The following is a 22552-nucleotide window of genomic DNA, read 5'->3' on the forward strand; positions in this document are numbered from 1 at the left end:
TAATGTGCTGGGTGTCTTCGAGCCGGTGTGGTGCGGCTGAGGGCACATGGTGGAGCAACACTCGGCTGGGTGTCCTCGAGCCGGTGTGGTGCGGCTGGGGGCACATGGTGGAGCTGATGTTGCAATCATGTACAACGGGACTCTTCACTTACCCCCCCTCCTTTGCTGGTGGTTATGTTTTATGGAGTTATTACTATATTTATGACTAAAATGTTATTTATTATTTTGGTGATAATAAACGAGGCTGCTGTGGCCTTTACATCCAATGTCACGCAGTCTGTGTCTTATTTTGGGTTGAGAAGCGGTAATACGTGGATAACTGGTTTGGGTCAGTACGGCAAGATAGGGCCGTCAGTCAGACGTTCCTAAGTCAAGAAAAGCCCGGACGCCTGCCCTGAAGGGGCTCAAGGGCGGGCAACATGACTGAGGAGGGATGCTAGGCCTGAGGGTTAGCAAGGGGTTAAAGTGTAGGGCATTTTGTGCGGGAAAAATGGGAGGTGGAGTTAAGTGCTGTGGGGACATGTAATTGGTCAGGGGGTTGTCAGATGTGGGATAGTATATATAGGGCCGAATTATGAGGTGGGAGGTTCATTCACTACCTGGAAGACGTCCGGAATTGTCCCGCCCACCCACCCTTTTCAAGAATTCTGGAGATCGACATGGAAGGACGAAGAGGATTGACCTTGTCGCAGCAGTCGGCGTGAAGGAGGGGGGTATTTGAAGTCGGTGGATTGCACAAAGAGCGGGGGCGAACCCAGTGCAGGAACGGGTTACCCTTGGTGGTGCAATGGTATGGTTGGTGGGTCCCTGCTGTGCTCGGTCACAGCGGGACATGTTAACGTGGGACCCTGCTGTGCTGGGTCACAGCAGGGCATGTTAATGTGCTGGGTGTCTTCGAGCCGGAGTGGTGCGGCTGAGGGCACATGGTGGAGCAACACTCGGCTGGGTGTCCTCGAGCCGGTGTGGTGCGGCTGGGGGCACATGGTGGAGCTGATGTTGCAATCATGTACAATGGGACTCTTCACTTACCCCCCCTCCTTTGCTGGTGGTTATGTTTTATGGAGTTATTACTATATTTATGACTAAAATGTTATTTATTATTTTGGTGATAATAAACGAGGCTGCTGTGGCCTTTACATCCAATGTCACGCAGTCTGTGTCTTATTTTGGGTTGAGAAGCGGTAATACGTGGATAACTGGTTTGGGTCAGTACGGCAAGATAGGGCCGTCAGTCAGACGTTCCTAAGTCATATAACTTTCAGAACAAAATCTTCACTTTTACTCAATTTAGTTGATGCAAATATGAATATGCCCCACTTCAAGTATAACATCTATCTTTTTCCATTTTTTTCATTCTTAAAGAATGAAGTCTTTTAGATCCTGGATGCTGGATGGAGACTGATGCTCACTTTGTGTCTTGAGAATCCCCCAAGAGTGTTTAGGTTGGATTCAGATCAGGAGACACTGAATCACTTTCACCGAGAGATGTTTGCTTTGTTATAGAACCTAGAAAGCCCCAGATTGGAACAAATAAATATTCAATACAAAAAGAGTTTATTGACAACAGAAAACTTGGAAACCCAATTTAAAAAAAAAAAAGACAAATTAAACTAATAGGAGGTGGATGGACACAACATCAGAATAATGGGTATGAGGATGATAATTTGTATAACTGTAATAGTATGCAGGAAAATCTAAACATCACTGGTAATAGTTTAATATTAATCCACTTGTAGGGTTGGTCCGGGTGATGGCTGAGGCCAGGGGTTGTAGTCGTGCACCTGCCCGACGCTTTGCACGGACAGGACCTGGGGTGTGCGGTGGAGTCTGTGTTGTGTATTTACCTGGGGGCTGCTGGTTCAGTTCGCAGGCTGCAGGTCTTTGTTCATAGGCGCCAAAAACATACTCAGGGCTGCTGTAAAACACTTTAACTTTACTGTATACATTATGCATACACCAGCATTCTTCTCCAGAGGAGAGGTGGAACATACAGATTCTCCACTTCGTATCTAGGCACGTGGCTTCTCCCGTAGGGATAGGCTACTCTGGGTTTGCATTTGAAAACCCCAACACTGGCAGTAACAGTGACTGTCCAAAGACTAAAGGCTGCTTTACACACAACGATATCGCTAGCGATCTCATTAGCGATGTGACATGCCCAGATTGTTGTTACGATTTGCCGAGATCACTCAGGTCGTTTTGTAGCGGTTACACGTACACATCCCACAAACAACGCTACATCGTTCAGCGATATATTGTTTGACCAAGGCGGTCATGTGGATGTTGTTCGTCGTCGGCAGGATGTCAAACGTAGCAATATGTCTGCTGTGTTCCAAACGACGAACAATATTTTGAAACTAAACAATGTGTCAACGATCAACGATTTTTACCCTATTTGCGATAGTTTGGAGTCGCACGTAGGTGTCACACGAAACGATGTCGCTAACAATGACGGAAGTGCGTCATGAAAACTGTGATGCCGACGACATATCGTCAGATAAATCATAGCGTTTAAAGCAGCCTTAAGGCCCTTATCTTCTACCAGACTATTACAGTCTGCCTGCTGACCACAGAGGCGCTGTTCTCTATTTTCTGGCAATGCACCCAGGAACCACTATGCCACAACCTATTGTCGGTCAATAAGGCTACTTTCACATTTCCGTCATTTTCCCTCAGTCACAATCTGTCACTTTGAGAAAAAACTGAATCCTGCAAAATAATTTCCAGGATTCAGTTATTTTAGGTGCGTTTTTGGTGCGTTTTTTAGCGCAGGTGCACTAATCCTTCACTCTCAAGACATTTTCTTAAGAAATTTCTTAAGAAAAATCCTTTTTCTAGTGTACACATAGCCTAAGAGGAGCAGCTATTATAGAAACAGAAGTCTCAATGTTGAATGTGTGTCCTCTACCTTAGCCTCCAATGTCAATAGGTTTTAGAAAGGTGTTTCCTGTCCAGCAACACGTCCAGAGATGGTTTAATTAAAATTTCATTTTATTTTAGAAAAAAAACATAAAACTGATCACTCCCTTGAACATCATATGATCATGATATGATGTTCAAGGGAGTGATCAGTTTTATGTTTTTTCTAAAATAAAATGAAATTTTAATTAAACCATCTCTGGACGTGTTGCTGGACAGGAAACACCTTTCCAAAACCTATTGCCATTCCACTCCTGAACACGGAGCCCACCTCCTTGCACCGTCCTGGACAGAGGAACCAGTTCTACTGATTACCAGGTGAGCTGAAAAAAACCCTTTTTACCTTTCTTAGCCTCCATTGTGTATTTTGCAAACACTTTCTCACGGTGTGGGGGTGGTTCTAAATTCATTTTTCAAAGTAAATGGTACCTACAGTGAAATATGGTGGTGGTAGTGTCTTAAGGTCCAGTCACACATAACGAGATCGTGAACGAGATCGCTACTACGTCACACTTTCTGGATCGTTTATGAGTCGTTGTTGAAATCGCATGTTGGGTGTCACACATAACGAGTTTATGAACGAGCATGCGTCCCGTATAACGATCTTTCAAATCGCTGGGACCCTGTCACACAGCAACTATGTTAACGATTCTAATCCCATTAGGGGCGTAGTAAAATGCAGTGAGTCACGTAGGCGTGCATTTGCGTCGCCTTTTCCATACCCCCCCTCCGCTTTCATTGGCGGCCAATACTGCGTTCTGATTGGGGGCGTATCTAGCGGTTAAATTTTGGATCGCGTCACCCTTTGTCACTTCTTTTGCGCTTTACTTTGAGATAGAACCTGCGTCTCCACCCTGATTCCTTCGTCCATTGTACCCGGTCGCTTTGTTGGTGTGTTTTTCGGATCGAAGCCGCACCTGCACCTGGAGCTAACCAATCGGTGCAGAGAGGGGCGCGGAAACGGGGACGCAACAACACGCCTTCGTGCATCTCATCTAGGTCGTCAACGAAATCGTTAATAGGGTGTCAAACATACAGATTCATGCAGCCCAGCAGGACTCCAACGAGCCAGAAATGGCCCAAGCTGTTCGGCATCGATCAGCGATTTCGCAGCAGGGGGTGAATCGTTGGTACGTGTCAAACGTGACGAGATCGCAATTGAAGTCGTTCTTGCGTCACAGAAACTGTGACGTAGTAACGATCTCGTTTACGATCTCGTTATGTGTGAAGTGGCCTTTAGTGTGGGCTGCCTGAGTCCTCCTGCTGTCAAGGAGCTACAGTTCATTGATGGTATCATAGATGCCCTTGGTAGATGTGCACTTTACCAACTTGACAATGATCTAAAACACACATCTGCTGCATTTCTGAAGAAGAACAGGGTGAAAGTGATTTGGTGGCCAAGTGTCTCCTTATCTCAACCAAAGAGAAAAACCTATGGGAAATTCTGAAGAGACAAGTTGAGCATCACTCTCCATCCAGCATCTAGGCTCTAAAAGAGATTGCTCTTAAAGAATTGATAAAGATAGACATTGCAATATGTCACCAACTTGTTCATTTCATGCCTATAAAGGCCCCGTTACACGCAACGACGTATCTAACGATATATCGCTGGGGTCACGGATTCCGTGACGCACATCCGACATCGTTAGTGACATCGTTGCGTGTGACACCAACGAATGGCCATTAACGATCAAAAATACTCACCTTATCGTTGATCGTTGACACGTCATTCATTTTCAAAAAATCGTTGATTTTTGCAGGACGAAGGTTGTTCATTGTTCCTGCGGCAGCACACATCACTACGTGTGACACCTCGGGAACGACGAACTACAGCTTACGTGCGGCCGCCGGCAATGAGGAAGGAAGGAGGTGGGCGGGATGTTACGGCCGCTCATCTCCGCCCCTCCGTTTCTATTGAGCGGCTGCTTAGTGACGCCACTGTGACGCCGCACGAACCACCCCCTTAGAATGGAGGCGGTTCGCCGGCAACAGCGACGTCGCTAGGCAGGTAAGTCCGTGTGACGGCTCCTAACGATGTTGTGGGCTACGGGCAGCGATTTGCCCATGACGCACAACTGACTGGGGCGGGTGCTTTCACCAGCGATATCACTAGCGATATCGCTGCGTGTAAAGCCCCCTTAAAATTTTGTCCTGTCCTGGTGTAGGTTATTTAAAATACTTCTTTTTGCTGTGGGGTGTATTCATTTTTACATCAACTAATTTGAGTAAAACTGAAGATTTTGTTATAAATTTTGTATTATTAAACTTACTTTCATGTTATCGGTTAAAAATAGAGATGACGTACCTTTGGAAGTTTGATTCGGCAGGTACAGTTGAACCTTAAAAAAGTTTGGTTTGTTCACTGATGAATGTCAATTCAAACTGAGCAGCAATGATGGCCGCCAAACATGTTGGAGACATCAAGGAGAGCACTATGCATCAGCCACTGGTATCACCAGATGACCGTTTGGTGGTGGTGTTCAGTGTGACGCTCGTGTATCTAGTCAATACAGAACTGCCCTACACTTTATGAATGGTACAGTGACAAGCTCCTACTACTGAAACAACATCATTAATCTAGTCATTGTGCCTCTGCATGAACACCACAGGCCTAATTTCATCTTCATTGATGACAATGTTCCAACTCATCAAGGTTGCATCATTAGGAAACGGCTGCTGAAGACTGGGTATCTTAAAAGGATTGATCTGCACTTTCTCCAGACCTGAATCTCATAGAAAACCTATGGGATCAGCTGAGTCACCGTGTATAAGCTTGTAACTCTGTACCCCAGAACCTCAATGAACTGAGGACCGCCTTTCAAGAAGAGTGGGATACCATTCCTCCGCAGACAATAATTCTACTTGTGAACAGCATGAGATGTCGTTGTCAAGCTGTAATTGATACTCAAAGCGACATGACAAGTTATTGAGACACTGACATTTTTATTTCGGGGAGGGGTGGTTCTAGCCACCACTGTTCTCGGCTTTTGTTTCAATAAATTGTTTGAGATATCACCATTGCATGCTTCTACTAAAATGCCCAACTTTCATGATAAAATATCACTGTAGCGTGAACTTTTTACATTTTGCATACATTTCACCTGAAACCAAATATCCAACTTTTTGTGAGTAGTGTACTTGTCAAGTTAATCATGTTCCCCTTTTATGTCTCTTCTGAAAACTAAATAAATGTAATTCATTTAGCCTTGCCGCTTAGCTAAGATCCTTAATACCCTTTATCAGTTTTGTAGCGCTTCTTTGTGCCTTTTCTAACTCCAGGGAATCTATTCTGTGAACTGGTGCCCAGAACTGAACTGCATATTCTAGATATGATCTAACTGACACTTTAAGTGATAGGATTACGTCCCTGTTCCACAAGATTATACCCCTTTGTAGTAACATGACAGTATCCTGTTGGCTTTAGTAGCTGCTGATTGACGTTGCATGCTGTTATTTAGTCTAATAAGAAGAGATACTATACTTGATCTTATCCAAAAGGCCCAGAAGCGTATTCCATTTTCCCTGTAAGGGAATATGGAAGTAATGGAGGGAAGTCCAATAGTTAGGATTTTTCTCAATGAGCCAGAGTGCAGAACTGCGCACAAATTATAACATTGGCTATGGCTGACCTGTTGACTCCATGTAGAGCACCATAAAATGCTACAATTCTCTTTCATTGACTCACAAGGAAAGTGTGTGGCCAGGCATGCCTTCCACTGGTGATATTGCTTGATCACCGGAGGTTTCTAAAGCCAGACAGACCCCCAGAATGGCTGAGCTTATGAACACCACATCTTTAAAGAGGTTGTCCACTATAGTGGCCACATCGATGTAAAGCTGGGAAAGGTTTTTTCTAAATACCTTTTCCAATTCAGCCTGTGGGCGGCGCTATCACTGTCCGCTCATCCCATCACGTGACCTAGGCTGCAGTGACCTCTGATGTCCGGTGATGTCACGTCAACTTCCTGAATTGGAAGTTGACCCAGCATCACCGAGGCAGGACCCTGTCTCCATGAGTGACTGCGCTGTGGGTGGAGATTCAACGCATGTCACAGTTTTTCATTTCACATGCCCTCTCCTTCACCACAGAGCGCCGCAAGCACAAGCGATGCTGGGCTGAGACGTGCGGTGAAACTTCACCCACAGCCCAGTTACTCATGGAAACAGGCTCCTGCCTCTGTGATCCCGGGTCAACATCCAATTCAGGATGTTGATCTGCCGCCCCGTGCTCAGCTGCAACTGAGCCACTCGGATCCGGACTCGCTGGTGGGTGGCTAGAGCGTCTCCGGACCCGGGGGCCCCAGCGGTAACTCCGATCTAAAAGGGGGGTTGGCGGTCTTGGGACGTAGGTGTACGGCCAGAGCCGTGTTTTGAGTTCGTGACGCCACCCACGGGATGTGGTGAAGGTGGACACCACCGCTGCAGTTACAGGGCACCCGGGGGAGATGGTATGCAGCAAGTTGTTAACCCCTCCGTGGGCAGGGATGGTGGCCCTGGGACCCGTTGGGGTGTTTTGGCGGTGCAGGGAGATGGGCAGCCGGAGGGCACTGGTGTACTCACTATTAGAATGAAACACTCGAGTCTCTGGTAAACTAAGATGATGGTGGTCGGTGACCGCAACTGGCTGCAGTCGGGATCCTCCACCCAGTTGGTGGTCTCTGACTTTCTCCTGCACCTGTTTGAACTGTTGGGCTGCCTGCACTTGCAGCCTGAGAAGTCCACTCCCCGGCTTGTGGATGTCGGGAGAGCTCGTTTGCCCACAGACGCTGGCCCGTGGGATCTCTGAGTCTTGGCAGTGGCTTTCTATCCCCCTCATTGGACTGTTGTCTTCTATGAGGGACTTTGGGTGGGAAAGGACCTGAAGTCCAGACCGCAATCAGTTAATTAACTCAGTCCAGTAGTTTTTTGACTTCGTTTCAGGGTCTGAGTACCCCCACATGTGCTCCGGTTTCCGAGTCGGTTCCCCGGGTCAGTACCGGCGGGCCACTACCCTGTCCCGGTCCACCACGGTTCCACCGAGCCATCTTCCCGGCTCCTGCAGGCAGAGGCCTCCGTATGCCTCCTAGCCAGAGGTACCAGGGCTCCAACCCTGGTACCTGTCAGTCTGTCACAGGCCTGTCACACGGGCCTGTCCTCCTCCACTGCACTCTCAGACTACCCTCTTTTGCGAGCTCTACTGTTTTCCTGTCTCAGGCTCTCTGAACTCCTCGGTGGGCGCGGCCAATCACCTGGCTCCACCCCCTGGTGTGTCCATCAAGCCTGAGGGAGGTGACTAGGGTTTAATGTGGTTGGTTGGTGTTACCTAGTTAGGGACTGGTGTAATGCGGGGCCCTATCTGTGACTACCTGGCTAGTCCAGGGCATCACATTGACATGACATGACCGGACCTTAGAGGTCACTGCAGCCTGAGTCAGGTGATGGGATGGGATGAGCGGACAACGATAGCACCGCTCACAGGCAGAATGGAAAACAGAAGGTATTTAGAAAAATCCTTCTGTCTCAGCTTTACATCGATGTGGCCACTATGCTTTGTAGTGGACCACTCCTTTAAGCCTTGCATAACTCCTTATTGAAACGTTCTACAGTGGAATGATAGTGATAGTGGATGACAATATATTTTATTGTTACCAAAGCAAGTTGACAAACATTTCTAGACATTTGGCTTCTTTGATAACTTTACAATAGTTGATAATTTGATGCCAGTGGTTTATAATCATAATGAATTGACAGTGTAATGATTTCACTGGTTTACAGTCATTCTTCCCTGCGTAATAACAGTGCCACATTTTGTTTTAATGTTTTGCCAAGAGATGAACTATTGTCCCAGTTGAGGGTCGTACAGTCAGAACAAAGGTCCTATTTTTCCCCTTTCCCCCTATGGAGGAACACTCCCTCTAGCTATAAGAAACTGAACTACAGGCTTTGTGAAAACGACGCCTCCACACACATGGTGGCAGCTTTCATCTCCTGCACACTTTTATCATAAGTTTTAATGCTTTATAATTCTGTGAAGATTTCTTTGTATCATGTATCATTATCTTCTTTTAGATGAAAGTTATCTCTGCTTTACCGTACATGAGCCTGTTGGAGTTTGTGGAGCCATCACACCTGTGAGTATCCATTTCACATGCAAATTGCTCCTGTATATATATATATATATATATATATATATATATATATATATGGGAATTGGATCTTGTAATATTTTGCTCCTCACAGTGGAACTTCCCCCTGTTGATGCTGATTTGGAAAATGGCACCAGCTCTTTGCTGTGGAAACACTTTGGTGGTAAAGCCGGCTGAGCAGACTCCACTGACATCTCTCTATATGGGATCGTTAATTAAAGAGGTAAACCGATATGTCTGAATCCCAATGTAAGGCTACACATTGGAAATTTGTAGCATATTGGAAGATTTTATAACAAATATACAAAAAAAAATTGTAAACAAAAAGGTTTTTTTTCTTTAAATTTACAGGCTGGTTTCCCTGCAGGGGTAGTAAATATAGTGCCAGGCTATGGGCCCACCACAGGGTCTGCCATATCGCACCACCATGACATTGACAAAGTTGCATTCACTGGCTCTACAGAAGTAAGTGGAAATTTTCAACCTAGAGCTAAACTAATGTAATCTATACATTGACATGTTTAAAGGAGTAATCAGAAAGTAATGCATTTTTCTCCTAACTTTCTATCTATTCAGCCCCATAATCTAAGCTATTTTCTGATATACTTGCTTAAAACATTCCCTAACTACGGTATATTATCTAATAGCTACTGTGAGATTATGCCTATTTCTTGTTTGATGACGATTTGTTTGACTACCCGAGTGCATGCTGGGATATTCAAAGCATCATCAGGGGTAGAGGCTGCTGTTACTGTCACAGCCTCTACCCCACCCTGAAATGAAGCGTCATCAGTGACCCTAGCTTCAGGGGTGGTGCTGTTACTGTTGTGTCCCTGAGTGCCTTCCTAGTGCAGTGTGTCAAACCCCGCCCCCCCATGTGCTGTCTTTACCCCTCGTATGTGTGGACAGATGCTAGCTACAAGCACAATATAACTACGTACAAAAATACATACAGCTGCGCTCTAGAATGCTAACAATTAATAAGGGAACTCTGGTATTGCATTACTGCCATAGGAAAAAAGATACTTAGCTTATGTATTGGTCAATACATGTGAGCCCGGTAACCAGCGGCAAGGGGATTTCTTTTATATATATATATATATTATATATATATATATATATATACAGTATATATACCGGGACCCTAACTTAAATACTTAAACGCCTCTATCTGGATTAAAAGCCATGTCTGGGCAGAAAGGATCCATCTATAAAGGAGGATGGACATAGCCTGGTTGGATATGCAGGTCAGTCTTTGTGATATAATTGTATAATTGTAGTGCATTTCTTTCTGACTCAGCACTCCACCCTATACCATACCTCCCAACCGTCCCGGATTGAGCGGGACTGTCTCATTTGAGGCTTCTTTCCCGCAGTCCCGCTGCTCACAGCTCTTCCCCCTCAGTGCAGTGAATAAATTAACTCCAGAACAGCAATGCATAAATTAAATTCTCATCTGCTCTGGTTTCCTGGGAAGGGGCTAGAGCTCATGAACTTTTGAGCTCTTTGCCCATATGTAGCAGCTCTACCATTGAGGCACTGCCTGTAATGAGAGGCATAGGAGGATTTGGTAATCTTGATCTGTATTACAGGTAGAAGAAGCCACAAGCAAATTATTCAGTTACATAGAGAGAGAGATAGATAGAAAAAGGTATAGATTATAAATAGATAGAAAAAGGAATAGATAATAGATCGAATAAGAGATAGATAATAGATAGAATTTTATTTTTCACCCCCTTTGGAATCAAACCAGCAACTTTCAAACACATTACAGCACCCCTAGTTGTCCTAGCTGTGGAGCCACCAGCTGTGATGATGTCAGAGGAAGGATTTTACTTAGATGAACCTGCATTGCAGCCTGTGATTACACAGAACATAGAAATTCCTGGTATAGAGCAGCTCTGTGTCCTGTATTCTAGAGGGAGAGTAAAATATTGTTTCTTCTAATAATAAATTACTAAAAATAATAAAGAAAATAGAATAACAATTTTGATTACGCTTTTTTTAAAAAAAAAAAATAAAAATCACAAATCAGCAAATAACATGGACATATATGGTGTCCCTGTAACCGTAAAGACCTGAACAACACAACAATCAGATTATTTATGGGGATCAATAAATGGCGAAAGAAAATGGCGCAATTGATCATTTTTCTCTATCAAAACCCATAAAAAATGTAAGAAAAATGTCTTGTTGAGGCCGTGTTCACACGTAGCATAAGTGTTGCATTTTTTCTGCACCACACAACACAATAACAATCTTCTCTGATTTGCGCGTGTTTGCTGCGTTTTTTATGCGTTTCCCTGATATTTGATACATGTTTGGTGCAGATCTGAATCCAGGTGTTTAATGCTTTTTTAATACTACAGAAAAGCTTTGATTCTGTTTAAAAATGAAACAGCATTTTTACACTTGCATTTTTTTTTCAAGCTCCAAAAAAACGTCAATAGTGAAAAAAAACCACCAAGCAAAGTGGATGTGATCTCATGAAAAGATGCTGCTGAACTCTGCGGGTTTTTTTTCTCTCTGGAGGTTTCTATATGGAGCTTAAATAAATGCATGGAAAAAAATGCAATTACTTTTTTAAGTGCAGATTTCAAGCTTTTCTATACTATAAAAACAAAAACAGAAGAAATAATGGGGAAAAGGCATAAAAAAATGCAATAATCAGAGAAGATTGTTATTGTATAATTTGGTGCAGATCCTGCAAAAATCACAGAATTTCTGCAATATGTGAACACGGTTTCACAGACACAAAAAAGCCACATGTCATATAGTGATGCTTATATAAAGATGAGAAAGTTCTGGCTGATACGACTATGAATGAACAGTTCGGGGCATCTGCTGAACATCCATCACGGCCAAATGGGTGTGGTTTGGGGGTGTGGTCAAAATATGCCACGGCATGCGCAGCGCGCCACATACTTTATCCCTTTTTCTATTCTTCAAAAGTTGGGAGTTATCCCTTTAAATAGGCTGTGTTCATCCTCCATTATCGTTGTAACTTTCCTGCCCAGACATGTAGGTTTTTAATACAGATAGTGACATTTAAGTTAGGGTCCCAGTATATTGAAATCACCTTGCTGCTGGTTACCGGGCTCACATACATTGGCCAATACATAAGCTAAGTATCTCTTTTTCAAATATTCCTATAGCAGTAATGCAAAACCAGAGTTCCCTTATTCATTGTTAGCATTTTAGAGTGCAGCTATATGTATTTTTGTAGTTTCCCCCTCGTACGCGGTCCCCTTTGTACAGTTTCATGGATGATGCATAAAACAGAAGTGAATAGACAAGCACAGTTAAATGTCTAGATTTATTTAAATTTCTTTTTCAATTTTTTTTCAACAACATTTAATCCTTTTGCCCAGAAATGTTAGGTAGGTACACAACCAAAAAGCTAGCACCTGCAACAAGGCACTTACATATGCAAAACAAAATTGTTTGCGGCATGGATACCTGGTGAGGTAGACAGGCGCTGTTAAATACAGTGGAACCTTGGATTAAGAGTAACTTGGTTTGAGAGCATTTTGCAAGACAAGCAAAGCTGTCTAAAAATTTGTAACTTGGTTTAAGAGCAATGCTTTGCAAGAAGAGCAAATACCATGCACACGTCCGGTTCTGTCCTTTCACCGCGCTCTGACCCACTCTGAAGGCAAATTTCTGTACATATGTACTGTATACTGTACACAGTCCATGAACACAGACAAACCAGCTCACCCAGTGTAGACAATCCCAGACGGTGCACGGAAGGGAGGCCACTCCTAGATCCAAGTGAAAAATAACAAACCTCCAGCATCCAGTCCAGATAGTAAAACATTTTTCTTTCTTTTATTAAATTTTCATTAAAATGGCCATCAATATGGCGTGGTGCCAACCATACAAAGAAGACGCGTTTCAGACGTCGCAGCGTCCTTGATCACATAACAATAGTTACAGTACAGTATATACTATATAGCATTTCTATCAATTTGCATTTGTGGATATAGTATTGTACTTTCTTATCGATAACCAGTACAGCACATTTCTTATACTGTACCTCTCGCTCACCAACAATTCTATTGTAAGCTCAAGTATAGTTTAATTTGTTTTATATGCATTTACTGTACAGTATTTATTAGTGCAGTGTAATAATTTTAATGAATACAGTAAATTATTTTGTATTACTGTAATAAGTTTGTATAAATACAGTAAATGTTTTTATGGTTGTGGAACAAATTGTCTGCGTGTCAGTTATTTCCTATGGGAAAATTCGCTTTGATATAAGAGTAACTTGGAGCACACTCCCGGAACCAATTATGCTCATAATCCAAGGTTCCACTGTATCTGGATTTTGGGGAATATTGTTTAAAACAATTAACAATGGATGACTTTCTGTAAAGCTACGGCGCCATCTAGCCATTGATCAGAATAATGAATGTTATAGGAGGTGCTGAATAATAGAATGTGACCTTATTTATGGACTTCTGTACCCAGGTTGGAAAATTGATCAAAGAAGCAGCGTCTGCAAGCAATCTGAAGCGGGTCACTCTGGAACTTGGGGGGAAAAACCCCTGTATTGTTTTTGCTGATGCTGATTGTGAGTTCTAATGAATTCTTAAGCTCCTTTTTCTTCAAGAAAACTATTCTAAAACAAGTGATTTATGTTTACAGAACTTTTTTATTATTTAACGAGGAATGTTTTTCAATCTAGAATATTTCAACACACAGTTATTCTCCATGCTAGATATACAAGTGCATCGCAATAAATTAGAATATCATCAAAAAGTTATTTTATTTAGTAATTCAATACAGAAAGGGAAACAGATATTATATAGAGTCATTACACACAGGGGATCTGTTTCAAGTGTTTATTTCTGTTAATGTTGAGGATTATGGCTTACAGGCAATGAAAACCCAAAAGTCATTATCTCAGAAAATTAGAATAATTACCACAAAACACATGCAAAGGCTTCCTAAGCGTTTAAAATGGTCCCTTAGTCTGGTTCAGTAGGCCGCACAATTAAAAGGAGAACTGCTGACTTGACAAATGTCCAGAAGGCAGTCATTGACACACTCCACAAGGAGGGTAAGCCACAAAAGGTAATTTTAGATTTCCTGTACGTTACAAAGTTTCATTAGCATAACAGGAATGATTAGCGATAATGCCTCTCTATACACAGCTGATAATACAGGATCCCCCAATCAATATAGGTAGCGTCACTGCCCCCTCTACCTTCACAATGATCTTTATACACGCTCATTAGATGCTTCAGTACAAGCGATAGGGTCTGAGTCAGTGTATTGCTGCTAATGTACATGTAGATTTGCTGAAAGAATAAGAAATATGAGTCTAGAATGGCCCTAGTGGCCACTGTGAAGATTGCAAGATTTCTATTTCTTTCAATACATATTTTGATATGGAAAATAAATAAAAATATATTAATTTAAAAATAAATAAAAAACATACATTAAACATAAAAAGCTAAGGTAACCCCTTCTCATTCCCCATGTGTGCCCCCTAAAAATAACAAAGCCTTTACTCCCCTTGGGTGCCAGGGCGGTTCCAATGATGTCATAACTCACGTTCCTGGAACCAATGTGACATTGTTATGACACACGAGCCCTGTGACCAATCAGTGCCGGCTTCCTTCTCCCCACCTTCATACGGTTAAGTAGGTAACGTGAAGGGAGCGCTATGGCTTCTATTCACTTCCTGTTAATTTCTTAAGCATCCGAAGATGGGCAGAAGGAACCGGCACTGATTGGTTGCTGGATTCGCGTGTCATAACAATATCACATAGGCCCGGAAACGTGAATTCCGACATCATTAAAAAGTAGTTCATTTTCTTATGATACCTTCCTTTTTAATGAACTTTCCTCCTTAAGATTCTTAAAAAAGATTTGAAAGATTCTTAGGGGTACTTTGCAGACTACGACATCGCAGCTGCGATCTCGGTGGGGTCAAATCGAAAGTGACGCATATCCGGCGTCGCTGTCGATATCGTAGTGTGTGTAAAGCGTTTTTGATACGATTAACGAGCGCAAAAGCGTCGTAATCGTATCATCAGTGTAGTGTCCGACATTTTCATAATTGCGCGGCAGCGACAGGTACGATGTTGTTCCTCGTTCCCCTGCAGCAGCACACATCGCTGTGTGAGAAGCCGCAGGAGCGAGGAACATCAGCTCACCTGCGTCACCGCGGCTCACGCCGGCTATGCGGAAGGAAGGAGGTGGGCGGGATGTTTACGTCCCGCTCATCTCCGCCCCTCGGCTTCTATTGGCCGCCTGCCGTGTGATGTCGCTGTGACGCCGCACGACCCACCCCCTTAGGAAGGAGACGGGTCACCGGCCAGAGCGACGTCGCAGGGCAGGTGAGTGCATGTGAAGCTACCGTAGCGATAATGTTCGCTACGGCAGCGATCACAAGATATCACTGCTGCAACGGGGGCGGGGACTATCGCGCTCGGCATCGCAAGCATCGGCTTGCGATGTTGTAGTGTGCAAAGTACCCCTTAGCCTAAATGTATCTTGACATTTGTGGACAATTAGAAATAAATAGTAGTGGAGGTTCCTTATATTAAATACAATGCCCAAGTGCAGTAATGAGGATTGTTTGCTAATCTTTTTTCCATGGATCATATTGTTTTAGACCCTAAGGCACTTGCTTCTCTTACCTTGCCATGGACAGATAGTATGTGAAAAAGGCTTTAGCCTCATCAAATAGAACGTCTTAGGATTTTCTATATACATGGTTTACTATGCTTGTGCTAAAAATCCTATTTTCTTGTTGGCAGTGGAACAGGCGGTAGAATGTGCTCATCAAGGCGTCTTCTTTAACCAAGGCCAGTGCTGCACAGCAGCCTCTCGGGTCTACGTAGAAGAATCCGTGTATCCAGAGTTTGTCCGGCGAAGTGTGGATTATGCAAAGAGACGGCTTCTCGGGGATCCTCTTGACCCTAAAACTGAGCAGGGTCCCCAGGTGAAGGCTTAGAGCAATAATTTACCTGATTAGTATTTTCTACTGTGACATAATGTGATGTATAATTATTAAAAGATAAAATATCAAGGTGAGAATGTAAATATATGCCCGACTTAAAGTAAAAAAATAAATTATATTAGTATTAATTTTCTCCACAGTGTAGAGAGAAGGCTGGATGGATAGATAATCCCGTGGTCAAAATTATTGGTACCCCTCGTTTAATGAAAGAAAAACCCACAATGGTCACAGAAATAACTTGAATCTTACAAAAGTAATAATAAATAAAAACTCTATGAAAATGAACAAATGACAGTCAGACATTGCTGCTTTTCTGCTTCCACAGAATTTTTTTTAAAAATGAAACTCATGAAATAGGCCTGGACAGAAATAATGGCACCCTACTTCCTCCTTAACTTAATATTTTGTTGCACAACCTGTTGAGGCAATCACTACCGATTCCTGTAACTGTCAATGAGACTTCTGCACCTCTTGACAGGTATTTTGGCCACTCCTCAAGAGAAAACTGCTCCAGTTGTCTCGTGTTTGAAGGTTACCTTTTCTAGATGGCATGTTTCAGCTATTTCCAAAAGTGCTCAATATGGTTTAGGTCAGGGCTCATAGAAGGCCACTTCAGAATAGTCCAATGTTTACCTCTTAGCCTTTCTTGGGTGTTTTTAGCTGTGTGTTTTGGGTCATTATCCTGTTGCAAGACCCATGACCTGCGACTGAGACCAAGCTTTATGACATTAGGCAGCACATTTCTCTCTGGAATTCCTTGACAGTCTTGAGATTTCATTGTACCCTGCACAGATTCAAGATACTCTATGCCAGATGCAGGAAAGCAGCCTCAGAACATAACAGAGCCTCCTCCATGTTTCACAGTAGGGATAGTGTTTTTTTCTTGATATGCTTCATTTTTCCATCTGCCTTGCCAAAAAGTGCCATTTTTGTCTCATCAGTCCATAGAACATTCTCCCAGAAGCTTTGTGGCTTGTTAACATGTAGTTTGGCAAATTCCAGTCTGGCTTTTTTATGGTTTTTTTTCAACAATGGTGTCCTCCTTAGTCGTCTCCCATGAAGTTCACTTTGGCTCAAACAACAACGGATGGTGCAATCTGACACTGATGTTCCTTGAGCTTAAAGTTCACCTTAAATCTCTTTAGACGTTTTTCTGGGCTCTTTTGTTACCATTCGTATTATCCGTCTCTTTGATTTGTCATCAATTTTCCTCCTGCAGCCATGTCCAGGTAGGTTGGCTACAGTCCCATGGATCTTAAATTTCTGAATAACATGTGCAACTGTAGTCACAAACATCAAGCTGCTTTGATATAGTCTTATAACCTTTACCTTTAACATGTTTGTGTATAATTTTCTTTCTAATCACCTGAGACAACTCTTTCCTTTGCTTTTTCTGGTTCATGTTGAGTGTGGTACACACCATGTCACCAAACAGCACAGTGAGTATCTGTAGCCCTATATACAGGTCCACTGACTGATTACAAGATTGTAGTCACCTGTGATGCTAATTAGTGATTTAACATGTCCCTTTTGTCACATTATTTTCAGGGGTGCCATCATTTCAGTCCAGACCTGTTTCATAAGTTTTATTCTTTTTTTAAATTCTGTGGAAGCATGGTTGAAAAGCAGCAATGTCTGACTTTCATTTGTTCATTTTCATAGATTTTTTGTTTGTTTATTATTACTTTTGTCAGATTCAAGTTATTTCTGTGACCATTGTGGGTTTTTCTTTCACTAAATGAGGGACGAGGGGTACCAACAATTTTGACCACAAGTGTACGTATATGCTGGATAGATACATTGATATATTAGACATTTAGACAGGCTAATAGAGAACCAAAAATGTTTGTTATCCAATCTAGAGGCTGCTATACGGTGCAAAGTTCGTTCACACTGTGACAAAACCCAAGAAAAATACAAAAAGCAAAATGAGCATATAACCTACAACAAGTAACTAAACAGTAATAGTACATGTAATTAACATAGGGTGCTTAGTTAACGCTATTTTGATCAAAACAGGTATAAAAGCCATCCCACCGTGGCCAGGTCTACCTAAAACCATCTTTTTATAAACAGGCGTGGTCCCCCTTTTGAGCTGCTTTTAACCTGTATAGCTTCCCATGGGTGGGTGTCTCAGTTGACACCCGGTCCTGCTCTGCACTTATTCACATTAACGTAGTTTGACACATGGTAAAATTTTAATACTAGAGACAGGTTAGAACCGCCCCGATGGGTAGGGTACACCTTGTCATGGTGAGATGGCTTAATTAAAATAGTATTAAAGCGGTATTCCCATCTCCAAGATCCTATCTCAATATGTAGTAGGTGAAATAATAATAATATTGGCAAATACCTTCAATTAGAAATGTAGTATAGTTCTCCTGATATAGCCATGTCTCTTACCTCATGTGCAGGACATTGCTGCTTTGGTATCCATGGTTACGTCCACTCATATAGGGCCACTTAGTTATTCAGTTTGTTGCTCATGGTGGTAACCATGAATACTTAAGTTGCAATGCCCTGCACATGAGGTAAGAGACATGGCTATATCAGGAGCACTATACTACATTTCACATTGGAGGTATGTGCTAAGATTATTATTATTATTATAACACCTACCACATATTGGGATAGGATCTTGGAGAAGGGAATACCCCTTTAACTAAGTATCCATTATTATAATATGTACAACAGTATTACTACCGTATTTACTTGCTGTAAGGTATATGCCCATTTTGTTTTGTTTTTATTAATTATTGGAATGCTGCCTACTTTTTTGTTATAGACAGACAGAGAGCTACAAAGGAAATAAATGAGCGTCACTGTGATCATTTGCAGGTCAGGGTGCAGGCCTCATGTTCCCCATCAATTAAAAAAATAATAAAAAAAGGCCTCAATCCAAGAAAATCAGTGTAATAGGGAATTTAAAGGGGTGGTTCACCCATTTTTTTTATTTTCTGTATGAGCTCTACTTACCTTTCTAGGCGTCTTCTGCATTGGCTTCCGTTTCCAGTTCTGGCACTGAGCGGCGCTATGCTGCACGCTCAGTGCCGGTCACATGACCCCCTGGAGCTGTGGCCGCCGGCATCCTCTGACGTCCCGGCATTTCCGGGCTCTCAAACAAGACGGGTACGTCACAGGATGCCGGCGCCACTCAGATTGAGTGATAGGGCTGTGGGCGGTAACTACCGCACGTCACAGCTCAGCATCGAGGGGAGGATCCGGATGACGTTTGTGTGGAGCCGGCTAAGCGTCCTGCAGATGGTGAGGCTGAGGCACGGGGCGCCAGTGTGCAGTACAGGGGGAGGGTTCTTCAGCTGAATCCCCCCTGCACGTAAGTATGTGCTCACACTGTCCACCCGCCCGCTCTGCTGCGATGTCAGGAGAGTGGCCGGTGTCGGGCAGTGTGATCATCTGCTCCTCCCAGCAGCAAGACACTGACAGGCATGTCACCGCTGTGCTCTGCCACCTGTCCTGCTGCATGGGACCAACTGTCTGCACTCTGTCACCTGCACCACAAGTCACAGAGTGGAGACAGTTGGTGACAGAGCACCTCTGCCCCCCCCCTGTTCTTTCCCCACTCTCTTCTCTCCCCCCACTCTTCTCCCCCTCCCCTCTTCCCCCTCTTCTCTGCCCCCCTCTTATCCCTCTCTCCTCTCCCCTCTCTTTTCCCTCGCTCTCTTCCCCCCTCGCTCTCTTTTCCTCCCCCCTCGCTCTCTTTTCCTCTCCCCTCGCTCTCTTTTCCTCCCCCCTCGCTCTCTTTTCCTCCCCCCTCGCTCTCTTTTCCTCCCCCCTCGCTCTCTTTTCCTCCCTCCTCGCTCTCTTTTCCTCCCCCCCTCGCTCTCTTTTCCTCCCCCCCTCGTTTTCTTTTCCTCCCCCCTCGCTTTCTTTTCCTCCCCCCTCGCTCTCTTTTCCTCCCCCCCTCGCTTTCTTTTCCTCCCCCCTCACTTTCTTTTCCTCCCCCCTCGCTTTCTTTTCCTCCCCCCTCGCTCTCTTTTCCTCCCCCCTCGCTCTCTTTTCCTCCCCCCTCGCTCTCTTTTCCTCCCCCCTCGCTCTCTTATCCTCCCCCCTCGCTCTCTTTTCCTCCCCCCTCGCTCTGTTCTCCCCCCCGCCCGCTCTCTTTCCCCCCCCGCTCGCTCTCTTTTCCTCCCCCCCTCGCTCTCTCTCTTTTCCCTCGCTCTCTCCTGGCATGGTCAGTACAGAAATCTCTCCATCGTGGAGGGGTGAGAGGGAGTAATAAACATGGAGTCCCTACTGTGTCTGTGTATTTATTTCTAATAAAGTATTTTTCTCTGTGTGGTCTTTTTTTTTTAAACCCTTTGTTGGAGATTCTTAATGGCCAGGTCAACCTTGGCCTGACATTCAGAATCTCGGGCTTTATACCAGCGGGTAAAACATAGCTGGTATTAACCCCTTATTACCCAGCGTGCCACCTGCCACCAGGGCCACTGGAAGAGTTGGATACAGCGCCAGAAGATGGCGCTTCTATGAAAGCGCCATTTTCTGGGGCGGCTGTGGACTGCAATTCGCAGCGGAGGGCCCAGAAAGTTTGGGCACCCTTCACTGCGGATTCCAATCCCCAGCTGCCTAGTTGTACCTGACTGGACTCAAAAATTCGGCGAAGCCCATGTCATTTTTTTTTTTTAATTATTTCATGAAATTCATGAAATAAAAAAAAAAAGGGGCTTCTCTATATTTTTGGTTCCCATCCGGGTACAACTAGGCAGCTGGGGGTTGGGGGCAGCCCGTAGCTGCCTGCTGTACCTGGCTAGCATACAAAAATATGGCGAAGCCCACGTCATTTTCTTAAAAACGTTTTCAGGGAAAAACCTTTATAAAAAAAAAAATGCTTCCCTGCATTTCTATTGCCAGTGAAAGTAACACCAAGCAGCGGGGGCTAGCAGCCAGTAGCTGCTTTGGTTACCCTTAGCAACAGAAAATGCAGCGGGAGCCCACAAACAATGTGATTTTTTTGTTTATTTATTTTTAATGAATTTTTTTTAAAAAAAATCGGCATGGGCTTCGCCCATCGAGCACCAGAGCATTTTACTGCTCAATTCATCCCAAGTAATCAGATGACTCCAGTGTCGGCCGATTACTTGTTCTGTGTCCCCCTGCATCCATCGCAGCGTGTACGGGCTGTGAGGTCAGCGGAGTGGAGACAGTGACATGCTCTGCTCTGACACATAGTGTGCTGCATGTCACTATCTTTCTCCACTCTGGCACTTGTAGTGCAGGTGACCGGATGCTACATGTCACTAACTGTCTCCACTATGGGACTTGTTGTGCAGGTGAGAGTGTATACAGTTGGTACTATGCAGCAGAAATCACAGAGTGGGGCAGTTAGTGACATGTATCATCCGGTCACCTGCACAACAAGTCCCAGAGTGGATACAGTGACATGCAGCACACTATGTGTCAGAGCAGAGCATGTCACCAACTTGCTCTGCTCTGTCACCTGCGGTGCTGCATGTCACGTTTTTGCCGCGATTTGGTGCCTTTTTTGCTGCGTTTTTGCTCACTGCATTTTTAATCAGTGCACAATGCCATTAAAGATTGTTGATGAAAAAAAATAAAAAAGGTCTGATGTCATTTCCTTATTCAAAATGTTCATTGTATGCAGGAGAGCAGACAGCAGCTGCAGAACTACAAGGCTCAGCATCCTGCATCCAGGACTGTATGCAGTTTTTTACCCAAAAAGAAAAAAAAAATGACGTGGGCTTCGCCATATTTTTGTATGCTAGCCGGGTACAGCAGGCAGGTACGGGCTGCCCCCAACCCCCAGCTGCCTAGTTGTACCCGGCTGGGAACCAAAAATATAGAGAAGCCCTTTTTTTTTTTTAATTATTTCATGAATTTCATGAAATAATTAAAAAAAAAAATGACGCGAGCTTCGCCTAATTTTGGTGTCCAGCTGGGTACAACTAGGCAGCTGGGGATTGGAATCCACAGTGAAGGGTGCCCAAGCTTTCTGGGCACCCCCACTGCGAATTGCAGTCCGCAGCCACCCCAGAAAATGGCGCTTTCATAGAAGCTCCATCTTCTGGCGCTGTATCCAACTCTTCCAGCTGCCCTGATGCCGGGTGGCTAGCCGGGTAATAATGGAGTTAGGGCTAGCTGTATATTATCAGCTAGCCCTAAGCCCGAAATTCATGGTGTCACGCCAATATTAGACATGGCCACCATGAATTTCTAGTAATGATAAAAAAAAAAAAAACAACACACAGAAAAATATTTTTATTAGAAATAAAACACAACACAATTAGTGACTCCATCTTTATTGAAATAAACCCCCCTCCGCAGTAATCCTGGGTTAGGGTCCCGCGCCGTCCAATCCGGATCCAATATCATCTGATCGGTTTGCTGGAAGGCAAAGCGATCAGATGATGTGTCAGGTTAAACTACGTGAATCACATGACACATCAGCTGATTGTATAAAAGCCGATTATACAATCAGCAGATGCATCAGTGCAAAAAAAATAAATAAATAAATAAATACTCACGTCTGTGCTGATTACCGGCAGCTCCT

The 22552-nt window shown here is 43.8% G+C and overlaps 1 protein-coding gene across 1 annotated transcript in view; it reads left to right on the forward strand.

Annotated features, from left to right (window-relative positions):
* ALDH1A3 (aldehyde dehydrogenase 1 family member A3) overlaps positions 1 to 22552 on the forward strand; it is an 82167-nt gene that overhangs the window by 42037 nt on the left and 17578 nt on the right. The window contains exons 5-9 of the mRNA XM_075346005.1: positions 8968 to 9029; positions 9139 to 9267; positions 9396 to 9509; positions 13521 to 13623; positions 15821 to 16005. Coding sequence (XP_075202120.1) covers positions 8968 to 9029; positions 9139 to 9267; positions 9396 to 9509; positions 13521 to 13623; positions 15821 to 16005 — 593 coding nt within the window. The remainder of the gene's footprint in view (positions 1 to 8967; positions 9030 to 9138; positions 9268 to 9395; positions 9510 to 13520; positions 13624 to 15820; positions 16006 to 22552) is intronic.

This window comes from Anomaloglossus baeobatrachus, chromosome 4, assembly GCF_048569485.1.
Source record: "Anomaloglossus baeobatrachus isolate aAnoBae1 chromosome 4, aAnoBae1.hap1, whole genome shotgun sequence".
Classification (NCBI taxonomy): Eukaryota; Metazoa; Chordata; class Amphibia; order Anura; family Aromobatidae; genus Anomaloglossus; species Anomaloglossus baeobatrachus.